This window comes from Callionymus lyra, chromosome 1 (assembly GCF_982586985.1).
Source record: "Callionymus lyra chromosome 1, fCalLyr1.hap1.1, whole genome shotgun sequence".
In the NCBI taxonomy this organism is placed as follows: domain Eukaryota; kingdom Metazoa; phylum Chordata; class Actinopteri; order Syngnathiformes; family Callionymidae; genus Callionymus; species Callionymus lyra.
The window spans coordinates 1,595,609-1,609,709 of record NC_141818.1 but is presented as its reverse complement, the minus strand read 5'-3'; the positions used below and the strand labels follow the sequence as shown (position 1 = coordinate 1,609,709).

At 39.2% G+C, this 14,101-nt stretch overlaps 2 protein-coding genes across 2 annotated transcripts in view; both read left to right on the top strand.

Moving 5' to 3' along the window:
* Positions 1-3,075, top strand: part of LOC148087353 (ras-specific guanine nucleotide-releasing factor 2-like) — a 34,998-nt gene extending 31,923 nt beyond the window's left edge. The window contains exon 14 of the mRNA XM_087786213.1: positions 228-3,075. Coding sequence (XP_087642339.1) covers positions 228-320 — 93 coding nt within the window. The 3' untranslated portion in view covers positions 321-3,075. The remainder of the gene's footprint in view (positions 1-227) is intronic.
* LOC148087352 (ras-specific guanine nucleotide-releasing factor 2-like) lies at positions 920-7,485 on the top strand. Its single transcript, XM_087786202.1, has 4 exons — positions 920-932; positions 6,759-6,952; positions 7,028-7,137; positions 7,344-7,485. The coding sequence occupies exons 1-4, from the start codon at positions 920-922 to the stop codon at positions 7,483-7,485; spliced, it is 459 nt and encodes a 152-aa protein (XP_087642328.1).
* The last annotated feature ends 6,616 nt before the right edge of the window (positions 7,486-14,101 follow it).

The following is a 14,101-nucleotide window of genomic DNA, read 5'->3' as shown; positions in this document are numbered from 1 at the left end:
TTGATGGATGGATGAATGGATGGATGGATGAATGGATGGATGGATGGATGGATGAATGAATGGATGGATGGATGGATGGATGAATGGATGAATGGATGGATGGATGGATGGATGAATGGATGGATGGATGCATGGATGGATGGATGGATGGATGGATGGATGGATGGATGGATGAACGGATGAATTTCAACGTTGCTAACAAGTCTGGACACTGTGTCCGGCGCCAGGTGACGCAGTATCTCTTGGACAAAACCCTGATCATGGACGAAGACACGCTGTACGAGCTGTCCCTGAAGATCGAGCCCCGACTTCCTGCCTGATGGGGGAGTGAGTCCAGCGGGAAAGACCCCCAGAAGAAACGACCGCCCTGCAAGTCTTGACCGGTCCCAGGAGCGTCCTGACAGAGTGTGAACAGAACCAGGACGAGCTGATAAACTGAGGGCGGTTGGAGGCGGCGTGTGCATGAGGATGTGTTGCTGGTCGGGATCGCGTTCCTCGGCTGCATGAAGCCACCGGAGTCGAGGAGGGGGAAAAAAAAGAAGAAAAAAAGAGATGTAGCATTTACAGAAGTGTGACATAGAGGAGCTGATGTCTCTGTGCTGTCGTTCGTGTTCTGTCGTGTGATCGGAGGACAAACTTCCGACGCTTTACCCTGCATGACTGCGGCTTAGCTCCCAGGCTTTAGCATGCTAGCGCGCCACCGGACGCATCGTCGGCGGGCGAGTCCCGCCTCAGGACCGAACCGAGACCCCGGGTGCCTTTTGAACCTGAAGGCCGACTCCACACGTTTACAAATCTTTTGATACCTTGAAACTAGTTTGAGCACTGCCGATTCTGAAGTTGTGATGTCATCAAACCGCATCCGAGGAGAAAATCCTAAAAACTACAGATACGATCATAGATAGGGGTGCAAGGCATGATGGGGAATTCCGGTCTACTTACTCGAGCGCCAAGACTTTCTTCCTTCTCATAGGAGACGTACAGGTGGGGTCGCCTCTTGATGACATCACATCCTGAGAGCGAAAACCCCGCGACTAGTTAACCGTTTTCTCTGGTCAACTTTTCCAGATCTCAGCACATCTCTTAGGTGTCACTGAACAACCCTCGCTCTCCTGTCGTGGGAACCTGCTTGAGAACTTGGCTCCTGCATGGGTTTTGAGTGATGTCATTTGTGATGTCACTCTTAGAGCACAAAACCCACCGTATGTTAACACACAGAAAAGAAAAATAATAATTGATATAACTTTTGTTCTATTGACTCAAAAGCATGAACCTGTAAACTAATTATTAGTTAGTATTATTAGTTTAACTGTTTTCCCAAAACATTCTACTGACACTAAACAGGTCCGCGGTGAAAAAAAAAAGGTTGACTTAAAGAACCAGTGTATTTGTAACAGCCACAACATGTGAGGATGCACATATATCGTGTACGTCTGTATATTAGAAAATAGTACTTTTATAAGGTATAGTATGGAGGAGATACTTTACCAATTAACTTATTGAGATTTTTGTTTAGAAAAAGAAAGTATATATATTAGTTCATAATTTGATGTAGGACTTAAAAACATTAGCAACTCGCCCATACTTTTTTTTTTTTTTAAATAACTTGAAATTCTAAAATCTAAAAAAACAGTTTTAACCCTTTAAATTCAAAATAAACCTATTCTTTACAAGATCCCAGGTTTAATATACGTTTCATCTTCAGGTGTCGATTTAAATGAATGTCTTTCAAATTAATGTATTTATAAGAGAGTTTATGGAGAGAACAGATAGTGTTGCCAATTCTTCTTTATCTTCTAGGCATGAACCAAACAAGAGTTTAAATCTTTCTCTTTTTTTTTAAAGAGAATAATGTGCTTTTCAGAAATGTACACAGTTGCGTTCCTGGTGATGACGTCACGATAGGACTGACGCCAGGATATTTTAATTTTTATCATTTCTATTAAACTTCATATCAACGTCAGAACGTCAACGTTGACAGTAATAACAACTATTAAATTAAATAAAAATAACGCCGCGCCACTCAGCCAATCAGAGGAAGTGACGTCACTGACGTATCGTTTATTGTTCTTCTAAAAGTTATTCTACAATGATAAATCAAATTAATACAGTTACTTATTGTGCATTTGGAGTTGAAGCACACTCACAAAGTTAATTTGACTTTTAAAAGTTATTATTTTATTTTATAAAAAGTAAATTAAGAAAGAGCGAAATTAAATGAAGTGACGTCATCACTAGTCGACAGCCAGAGCAAACTGTACGCAAACGTTCCGTTTATCCCAGTGAATAACGTCTTGAAAGGCCTTTTAAAAAAAATCCCGAGTTCCTTTGAAACGCGCATGTTGAACCTCTGCTGTGGCGGCGCTCACCAAATGTCTCCCTCTAGTGTTCGGACGGCGACACTACACGCGCTGCTTCCCCGCCTCCTCCCGTCAGTCATGAGTGTTGGATGTTTGACCTTCTTGACCTCTCGAGATGTAGCTTCCGCTGGAGTGACACAACCTTTTCCTCGCTGCGCTGCGTTCATCGTCACACACACTGTTATTTTTCTACACGGAGACTTCCACGGGCGGAGAAACTATTTTTACATTGTGAAGCTGTGAATATTTCTTTTTGTGTTTTTTCTTCTGCATCCCACACGGCTGTTATACTACAGATGTAGCATTTAAATAACGAGTGTGTGTCCGTGTGAAGATTGTCGTGCTGCATGCACACAACAGCTGCATGTTGTCGCATGTGTGACCGGACGCTTCCTTTTTAATCTCTGCTTCTCCAGTGTCTGTAGCCGTCGACCTTTGACCCCGGTCCACCGATGATGGTTTGTGTGCGAGTGTGTGTGTGTGTGTGTGTGTGTGTGTGTGTGTGAGTGTGTGTTTCGGCATGAGTTGCGGAGAAAACTGTTGTCCGGCTTTGCTTTCTTGACAAAAAACTGTGTTTGTAATTCCAAGTGCCAGTTGGACATCCTGGTGTGCGAGCACTCGTGCGATGTTTTGTAACACGTGTGTATCGTTCGTTTCACTTCTTCGTTTCGCTTTTTCCACTCGTAGGTGCAGGAAATAAACTCGCCATGCCTTACACGCGTGTTCTTCCTCCTCGCGGCCAACCATCGCAGTGCATTACAGATGAAATCACGTGATTTAAATAAATGTGTTTAAATATTTAACTAAAATATATTATTTTAATTTATACTGTACTGGAGTGGGACAATAATTAAATATGTGGGGAAAAAAAGTAAATAAAAAAGGACAAATTATGAAACTATAGTTTTGTAATTATGCCTGATATTGTAATTTTAAAAAAGCTAACGTTTTTTTTAATGTTTAGATACTTTATATCTATTTTCCCGCCAAAATATGTTCTTACCTTTGTTTTATGTAATTGTTTCATTACATTCGTTTTTTTCCATTCATTTTAAGGCACAATAAATATGCAATATAAGGGGAAAAGGATCTCGATAAAAAAAAAACTAAATTAATAATGACTTATTCAATATAAAACTTCATAATTGACATGAATTTGGTGACCATCAGAGTTGTAATTACAAAGCTATTAAAAAATGTATGTGAAATATTGCACAAAAATAGCGATTTTGAAAATTAAAAAAAATAATTAAAAAAACTAATGAGTGTAGTAACTTGATATGAAGGTACTTCATAAGTGACATGAATTTGGTGACCATCAGAGTTGTAATTACAAAGCTATTAAAAAATGTATGTGAAATATTGCACAAAAAAAGGTGATTTTGAAAATTTCAAGAAGAAATTAAAAAAAAATAATGAGTGTAGTAACTTGATATGAAGGTACTTCATAATTGACATGAATTTGGTGACCATCAGAGTTGTAATTACAACGCTATTACAAAATGTATGTGAAATATTGCACAAAAATAGCGATTTTTAAAATTTTAAGAGAGAATTAAAAAAACTAATGAGTGTAGTAACTTGATATGAAGGTACTTCATAAGTGACATGAATTTGGTGACCATCAGAGTTGTAATTACAAAGCTATTAAACAATGTATGTGAAATATTTCACAAAAAAGGTGATTTTGAAAATTTCAAGAAGAAAAAAAAAATAATAATGAGTGTAGTAACTTGACATGAAGGTACTTCATAATTGACATGAATTTGGTGACCATCAGAGTTGTAATTGCAGAGCTATTACAAAATGTATATGAAATATTACACAAAAAAGGTGATTTTGAAAATTTCAAGAAGAAATGAAAAATACGACTTGGTGTAGTAACTTGATATGAAGGTACTACATAAGTGACATGAATTTGGTGACCATCACAATTGTAATTGAAAGAAAGTCTGCTGGTTATAATCAGACAATATTTTTCAACACTACATTTTTTTCAGTGTAAGTAATTTATTACTTTTAGTAATTTGTAAGTAAATCCTGTGAGATCCAGGCTTTGACTGAGGACGAGAGGATACAGTGACTCCAGCAGCTTTTAAAGCTGATGTTTGGACATATTTTCAAAACAAACGAAAGCAGTTACGACTTCGTCAAGAGTCATGTGGTCTGTAAATACTACAACACCAGAGTCAATTACTAGACAATACTACACATATATACTTGTTACTACAGTATCACAACACCAGAGTCAAGTACTCGACAATACTACACATATATCCTTGTTACTACAGTATCACAACACCAGAGTCAAGTACTCGACAATACTACACATAGATCCTTGTTACTACAGTATCACAACACCAGAGTCAAGTACTTGACAATACTACACATAGATCCTTGTTACTACAGTATCACAACACCAGAGTCAAGTACTCGACAATACCACACATAGATCCTTGTTACTACAGTATCACAACACTAGAGTCAAGTACTCGACAATACTACACATAGATCCTTGTTACTACACTATCACAACACCAGAGTCAAGTACTTGACAATACTACAAATATATCCTTGTTACTACACTATCACAACACCAAAGTCAAGTACTTGACAATACTACACATATATCCTTGTTACTACACTATCACAACACCAGAGTCAAGTACTCGACAATACTACACATATATCCTTGTTACTACAGTATCACAACACCAAAGTCAAGTACTTGACAATACTACACATATATGCTTGTTACTACACTATCACAACACCAGAGTCAAGTACTCGACAATACTACACATATATCCTTGTTACTACAGTATCACAACACCAGAGTCAAGTACTTGACAATACTACACATATACCCTTGTTACTACACTATCACAACGCCAGAGTCAAGTACTTGACAATACTACACATATATCCTTGTTACTACAGTATCACTATATATCGTATAAGGGTGTTGGAAAATATTGATATGGCGATCATCGCAATAATTTACTTTATTATTATTCAACAGGACTGTATAGATTTTCTTTTCTATTTTAATAATTGTATAAAGAATAGTTGTTTATTATTTGAATAGTTAGTTATTTAATGGTTTATATTTCTTGGTTTATAAAATGAGTGAATTATAAACTAATTAGATTTAAAATTGACATTAACATGCAAATATACCCAGCGTTCATTTTTGTGTTGCAATTAAACTTCCGGCCGCTAGATGGCAGCAGTCATTACTTCCTCTGTACATTGAAATCCAAATGACTGAGGATGAGAGGATACAGTGAGTCCAGCAGCTTTTAAAGCTGATCTTGTCAATACACATTTAGTTATTTGCTTACGTCTCAATTGAGCTCAGAAAGTTTTATTTTCAGTCAAGAAGGTTCAAAATCAAAATTAGGTTTAAGTTGAGTTTTGAATGATGCAGTAACAAGACATCACTTCTTACATTTACATCATCAATGAAAAATATTGATTTATTCAAGAAAAGATTGACTGATCAACGGGCTACATTAGAGGTTTTTGAGGTGGTGGCCGCCAGGGGGCGCCAGAGGGTTCTATGAATAATAATAATGATGATGAAATTTATTTAATGATATGATACAATACAAACGATCGAACATCTTCACCTGTACAACATGTTCAACACTGATTCCATGAATATTACATTCAAATATTCGTCTGAAATGTGTACTCATTAAGCATTTGTATCATGAAATGGAACTAACTTGTAATTAATTAACATTAAATAAATCCAATAATATATTATTTATTTGAAGTGTTAAAACCTAATAAAAAATGGCAAAAACGAACCTATTAAGATATGAATTTAACAAATATATTGTTAAAATAAATACATAACTTGTTTTGTAATAAAGATGTATTTTTAAAACAATATAAATATTTTGTATTTTATTTTAATCGTGTATATATATATGCAATAAATATTTCTTCATACAATTATATTTACTATATTGTATTATAAAAAGTGCACTATAATAAATACAAAAAGTTACTATTATTATTATTAGTTGTGTGTATTTCTGTGGTTAATCTTATTAAATCAAAATAATATATTTAAAATAATTAAATATTTTTCATTCTTTTTATATATACTTTACAAAAATATTTTACACATGCAATAAATATTTTCTTTACAACTGTATATTATATTGTATTATAAATAAAATAATAAAAAGCATTACTTATTTATTATTATTCTCATTATTTTTAAATTCAAAGTGAATTTTATTCATAAGTTCTGAATCATGGGAGTTTATATATATTTGTGTTTTTCCTAAACTAACTCATTATTGGCTGTAAAAGATACACTTGAACGTGTTTATTGAAGAAAAACAACATGTCACGTTAAAACCTCATGTTTCCTCCCGACAGCCGACCTGTTCGACATCCTGCTGCCGATGCTCGACATCTACCAGGAGTTCGTCCGGAACCACCAGTACAGTCTGCAGGTTCTGGCCAACTGCAAGCAGAACCGGGACTTCGACAAGCTGCTCAAACAGTACGAGTCCAACGGGGCCTGCGATGGCTGGATGCTAGAGACCTTCCTCACGTACCCCATGTTCCAGGTGCGACCCCCCCACCCCCCCGGGAGTGAGTGTTTCAACAAGTGTTCAATGTTGTTTGATTTCTCCACCTCCAAGATCCCTCGCTACATCATCACGCTGCACGAGCTGCTGGCGCACACGCCTCACGAGCACGTGGAGCGCAGGAGTCTGGAGTTCGCCAAGTCCAAGCTGGAGGAACTGTCCAGGTGAGCGTCTTGTACGAAGTTAAATCTGGTGCGTTTCTCCCACATACTCCGGGTTGGATCACGGGTACGAATGTGTAGATATGTCCATGCAGGTGAATAGTACAGATCTCATGTCACGGGCATGTGGGACTTACGAACCCGTTTTCACTCCATACTCTGGTCCTGGGTTTGATTGTGGACTTTGCTAAAGAGTTCTTTGTGTTCAGGGTGATGCACGACGAGGTGAGCGACACCGAGAACATCCTGAAGAACCTGGCCATCGAGAGGATGATCGTGGAAGGATGCGACATCCTGCTGGACACCAGCCAGACCTTCGTCCGCCAGGGTGAGTCCTCTGAACCAGGGTGAGTCTTCTGAACCAGGGTGAGTCCTCTGAACCAGGGGGTGAGTCTCCTGAACCACGGTGAGTCCTCTGAACCAGGGTGAGTCTCCTGAACCAGGTTGAGTCCTCTGAACCAGGGGCGAGTCCTCTGAACCAGGGTGAGTCTCCTGAGCCAGGGTGAAGACACACGTCACAAATGCTAATGTGTCTTCAAAAGCTTTTTTATGAGTAAAAAGATATAAAAATTCAATATAAATGTGAAATATGTTGAAGAAAGTGTCCAGAAACAGGTCGATAATCACAACAGGCAGGAAAGGAGTCTTGGTTGGGACAAAGGCAAGGAGACAGGGTATGAAGCAGGAATACTCAGCGGCAGAATACAGGTACTGGAAAATGGTGATTACAAGACAAGGACGTGACAGAGAGTGGAGGCTTAAGAACACAGGGGATCAATAAGCAGCAGCGGGGGGCGGGACTGACGAGACACGGCTGGGAACAATTACTACTCAGACAGGGGGGAAGTAAGACTAGCACAGACACAGAAGGGAGCGGCTTTCACAATAAAACCGGAAGCACAAGGAGGAACATGTAGACTCATGACAGTTGCACCGAGTAACGAGCTGGAAAATGTCGTGTGCGTCTGGAACATGTGACAAACCGCATAAAACTGTTTATCTTATATTCGGTATAATAACGACACACCTGAGCCACTGTGAACTCTTTTACAACTTTATTTACAGCGTACTCGTGACCTCAGGCCTAGAAAATAAGGAAATAATATCCATCTGTTGTCTTTATCATGTTCTCTGGTCGCTATGGTAATGTGTAAACATACCATCAAAATAAAACGAAACAGTCCTCTGAACCAGGGTGAGTCCCCTGAACCAGGGTGAGTCCTCTGAACCAGGGTGAGTCCTCTGAACCAGGGCTAGTCCCCTGAACCAGCGTGAGTCTCCTGAACCAGGGCTAGTCCCCTGAACCAGCGTGAGTCTCCTGAACCAGGGTGAGTCCTCTGAACCAGGGGTCCCCAACCTTTTTTTCACCTTGGACCGGTTTAATGTCAGGATCAGGATTTCGCGGACCGGTGCAAGTACCATTTCAGTCCGGACACTTCCTACATGATGACGACACACGTCACAAATGCTAGCGTATCTTTAAAAGCTTTTTTATGAGTAAAAAAAAATATAAAAATTCAATATAAATAGGAAATATGTTGTAGAAAGTGTCCTTCAGTCGCACAATTAAAATTATTTTCACTAATCAAAACTTTTTTTTTAAATACGTTAGTGTTTGCAACGTGTGACGTCACCGAGTAGTGAGCTGAAAATGTCGGTGCGACTGGAGCGTGTGACGAACAGCATAAAACTGTTGTTCAGTATAATAACGACACACCTGAACCACTGTACCAGGTATATTTCCAAAATATATAGTACAATGCAAAATGTCAAACCTCTGTCATGGGACAAAACTAAGCCTGGGAACAAGATTTAAACATTAATGATCTGCAAGTTTCTGGCAGCGTAGCTTAGAGTGTATCCATTCGTCATCTTACTGCATAAAGCAACGTCTCATACAATTTAAAGTGTTACATCGTTTGCATTATTCAAATGAGAGACTTGCTAAAATCTACCCAGACGTCAGTCCACATTGTTCAAGATGTTCTCACAGACCTGCTACTTTGGGTCATATGTTCTGGCTTTGTCCATCACTCAAAGGTTTCTGGAGTAGAATATTTGAATGTATTTCCCACATGTGTAAAAAAGCAATAACACCTTCTCCACACATGTGTATATTTGTCGACCTCCACCTGACCTCTCTGTAAATACAGCACATGCAAACGCAATTGCATTTTCCTCACTGATGGCAGCAGATTGTTCTTCTGCAGTGGAAGTCAGACGACCATCATTTAAGAGTTGGATTCAAGAACTTCTCTCTATGTTGCAGTTAGAGAAAATAAAATACAGTCGGTCAAATTGTCTGGAGAAGTTTCATGAAACCTGGTCTCCGTTCATGTTAAAGAGCTGAACCTCACATAATACTTTAACAGTTTGGGTTATATTTTATTTTTTTATTTTACAACCATATGTATGGAGTATTGTTTTTTTGTTTGTTTTTTTTGTTTTTGTTTTTGTCTGTTTGTATCAATGTATACTATTATGCATCATTGTTCCTTTTTGAGTCGATTCGTTTTATGTGTGTATATATATATATATATACAAGAATGTTTTCACCATTGTTATATTTTATTCATCTGTCTTTGTCAAGCCCTGATTGTTAAGAGGTGGGTGGGGGTCTGGATTTCTGAGACCGCGGGTGGTTTTCTATGGGGGTGGAGGGTGGGATCTTCCTTTGTTTTTGTATTATACCTTTTATTTTACTTATTTTGTGTGTGTGTTTCAAAATGTATGTCTTAATATCTGAAAATCAATAAAAAGATGTTTAAAAAAAAAAAAAAAAATCTATGTAAAAAATAAGATAAAATCTTTCTCACCTGATTCCTGAAGGTATAGTGGGTACCCTGGTTGCCTGGAGAACAATCAGCTCAGAGTTCGTCTTGGAATCGAAAAGGCCTTCAAACCACCAGACCACGCCAAGGGTCACGGTCACCGAGTTGTGGGGATTTTGTGTTCCGATGAACCGACCCTCCCCAGCCTCGTATGTGGTGGTGGAATGAAGGACAGACACATGGATGAGTTTAAGAAAAATTCTCGTTTAGCGAATTATGCAAAAGTCAGAGACAAACTTACGTGAACACGGGCGCTAGCAAGCAGAGATCTATCAACAGAGAGATCTATCAACAGAGAGATCTATCAACAGAGAGATCTATCAACAGAGAGATCTATCACAGACGTCTTCGAATGCCAGAACGCAAAGATCAGACAAAATGGTGGATCTTTATAGTAGAATATTCAGGTTAACGCCTCTAGTCAATTGTACATGTAGGATTGGTCAGTAACTGTAAACACTTGATTCTAAGATGGCCGTCGCACGTGATCGTAGTTGAAACTTACCGAAGTTGTTGTCTTCTCGAGAGAGTTTGTTCCCAGCAACTTACTGGACTGTTGTGTCTTTCAGTGTGAGTTCTCTAACAGGTTCACACTGAATTCCTGGAATCTGGGATTGTTTAATCTTTCTGTGTGTGTGAGGCTTTGTGACCTCAGCCTGTGAGTTGTGAACCTGAGTTTAGTTTAAGTGAATGCAATGCAAGACAATGATTATTTAATATGAATTAAATATGAAAGATTATCAGTTAATCAAGTGACTATTTGAAATGTGTGTTAAATCTAGATGATTGATTACAGTAAAGTTGTCATTTCCTTACAATTTGAAGAGAATAAACAACAACAAAAATAAAGATGTTACAAACACACATTAAAGAAACACTTTGTTCTTCTTATCAAGCGTCGACACTGGATTCTCTGGAACATCTTTGTCTCTTTCTCAAGAGTTTCTGCTCGTAAACGTAACCTTTTCTGCCTTTTGACACTCGTGTGGAAATAAACGAGTTCAACTTCCTGTCAAAGGTTTTCAAAATAACACGTAACAAAATAAAAGCATCAAAATCCTTGCATTTACAAGAGTAGAAATGTTAGAACGATGAGAGACATTTAGAAACACTGTGTTCTCGTGTCGAATACATCTTTATTGAAGCAGTCGCTGATGAGATCAGAAAGAAGATTAAAAAGGAGATTTTTGACCTTGTTTTCTGGAGAAAATATTTGAAAAGAGACATGATTGAGAAACAGAACCAGACTGAGGAGCAGAAAGAAGGAAAAAGAATAATATGTGACGTAAACTCATCGACTTCATCTCTACACAAAGAAAACTGGAGTCTTTTATTGGAGGTCAAAGGTTAAACCTTATTGACACTGAAGAGGAAACAAGAGTCACAATGATTACAAAGAAAGATTCATCCAAACACTCGTGGATCATGTTGACGCTCAGAGAGTCTCTGGCTGAACATCTGCTGGAGACACTTCCAACATCTGCACTTCCTCCACAGGTGCTGGGAGCTGCTCTCTGCTCCTCTGGACCACAACAACAACAACAACAACAACAACAACAACACACATCATGAAGATCACGACACTGAGCATCACAGACCGCACTAGATGGTGATCAACCTCTGGCTCTCCGAACACTACAAGGGTCTTAGATGTGAACACACAATGACTGTCTTTCAGAACCACACACCAGAAGTCTCCGCTGTGTTCCAGAGAGATGTTAGTGATCACCAGGCTCGTGTTGGAGAGAAAGATTCCGTCTTTACGTTCACGATATGATACATGTGATGTTCTTCCTTCAGTTCTGTTTGTCTTCATGAACCAGTAGATCCTACCAGTCTGTTTCTTCCAGTCACATCGTAGAGTCACGTTCTCTCCTCCAGTGAAGAACACCTCAGCAGGCGGGTCAGACTCAGGACACACATACAGGTAGTATTTATCATACTGATAGTGAGCTCCACAGCGTCACTCTGATGGTGAGCTCCACATCTTCACTATGATGGTGAGCTCCACATCTTCACTCTGATGGTGAGCTCCACATCTTCACTATGATGGTGAGCTCCACATCTTCACTCTGATGGTGAGCTCCACAGCTTCACTCTGATGGTGAGCTCCACAGCTTCACTATGATGGTGAGCTCCACAGCTTCACTATGATAGTGAGCTCCACAGCTTCACTCTGATGGTGAGCTCCACAGTTTCACTCCGATGGTGAGCTCCACAGCTTCACTATGATAGTGAGCTCCACAGCTTCACTATGATAGTGAGCTCCACAGCTTCACTCCGATGGTGAGCTCCACAGCTTCACTCTGATGGTGAGCTCCACAGCTTCACTCTGATGGTGAGCTCCACAGCTTCACTATGATAGTGAGCTCCACAGCTTCACTCCGATGGTGAGCTCCACAGCTTCACTATGATAGTGAGCTCCACAGCTTCACTCTGATAGTGAGCTCCACAGCTTCACTCCGATGGTGAGCTCCACAGCTTCACTATGATAGTGAGCTCCACAGCTTCACTCCGATGGTGAGCTCCACAGCTTCACTCCGTTGGTGAGCTCCACAGCTTCACTATGATGGTGAGCTCCACAGCTTCACTATGATGGTGAGCTCCACAGCTTCACTATGATGGTGAGCTCCACAGCTTCACTATGATGGTGAGCTCCACATCTTCACTCTGATGGTGAGCTCCACAGCTTCACTATGATGGTGAGCTCCACATCTTCACTATGATGGTGAGCTCCACATCTTCACTCTGATGGTGAGCTCCACAGCTTCACTATGATGGTGAGCTCCACAGCTTCACTATGATGGTGAGCTCCACAGCTTCACTATGATGGTGAGCTCCACAGCTTCACTCTGATAGTGAGCTCCACAGCTTCACTCTGATGGTGAGCTCCACAACTTCACTCCGTTGTGTTCTGAGATATTGGACTGTGATTGTGTTCTGAGATATTGGACTGTGATTGTGTTCTGAGATATTGGACTGTTATTGTGTTCTAAGATATTGGACTGTGATTGTGTTCTGAGATATTGGACTGTGATTGTGTTCTGAGATATTGGACTGTTATTGTGTTCTGAGATATTGGACTGTGATTGTGTTCTGAGATATTGGACTGTTATTGTGTTCTGAGATATTGGACTGTGATTGTGTTCTAAGATATTGGACTGTGATTGTGTTCTGAGATATTGGACTGTTATTGTGTTCTAAGATATTGGACTGTGATTGTGTTCTGAGATATTGGACTGTGATTGTGTTCTGAGATATTGGACTGTTATTGTGTTCTGAGATATTGGACTGTGATTGTGTTCTGAGATATTGGACTGTGATTGTGTTCTGAGATATTGGACTGTGATCGTGTTCTGAGATATTGGACTGTGATCGTGTTCTGAGATATTGGACTGTTATTGTGTTCTGAGATATTGGACTGTGATTGTGTTCCTAGATATTGGACTGTTATTGTGTTCTGAGATATTGGACTGTGATTGTGTTCTGAGATATTGGACTGTGATTGTGTTCTGAGATATTGGACTGTGATTGTGTTCTGAGATATTGGACTGTGATCGTGTTCTGAGATATTGGACTGTTATTGTGTTCTAAGATATTGGACTGTTATTGTGTTCTGAGATATTGGACTGTGATTGTGTTCTGAGATATTGGACTGTTATTGTGTTCTGAGATATTGGACTGTGATTGTGTTCTGAGATATTGGACTGTTATTGTGTTGAGATATTGGACTGTGATTGTGTTCTGAGATATTGGACTGTGATTTTGCTGATCGGTAAAATTATGTCACAACTTCTTTTCTGTATCCGACTCACTCTTTGGTTCTGGTCCATAAAGTTCAGGAAAACTATTGTTTTTATGCGGAATATAAATAGAAATTCAGAGATTTTAGTTTTGAATTATTGAAAAAAAAACAGCTTAGAAATTATTTTTCAAATTAAATTCTTCTAAAAAACAACTCAATGCTTGATCATTTCCAAACGACCAGAGTTCAGCTAAGATTGTGATGACACTGACGAACTGACAGATGCTGACGACAGCAACTGTTGACGAGTTTCTGGGGAAAAGTTTGAGCGTTTCGTTGTTTTTACCTTCTATGAACTCTGAGGCAGAAGTGCTACTTCTTAATGTTTCAT

Excerpts from the sequence above, each read along its gene's own strand:
- LOC148087352 (XM_087786202.1), top strand. Across the intron at positions 6,953-7,027 it reads TCACGTACCCCATGTTCCAG|ATCCCTCGCTACATCATCAC; the intron begins GTGCGACCCCCC and ends TCCACCTCCAAG. Across the intron at positions 7,138-7,343 it reads AAGCTGGAGGAACTGTCCAG|GGTGATGCACGACGAGGTGA; the intron begins GTGAGCGTCTTG and ends CTTTGTGTTCAG.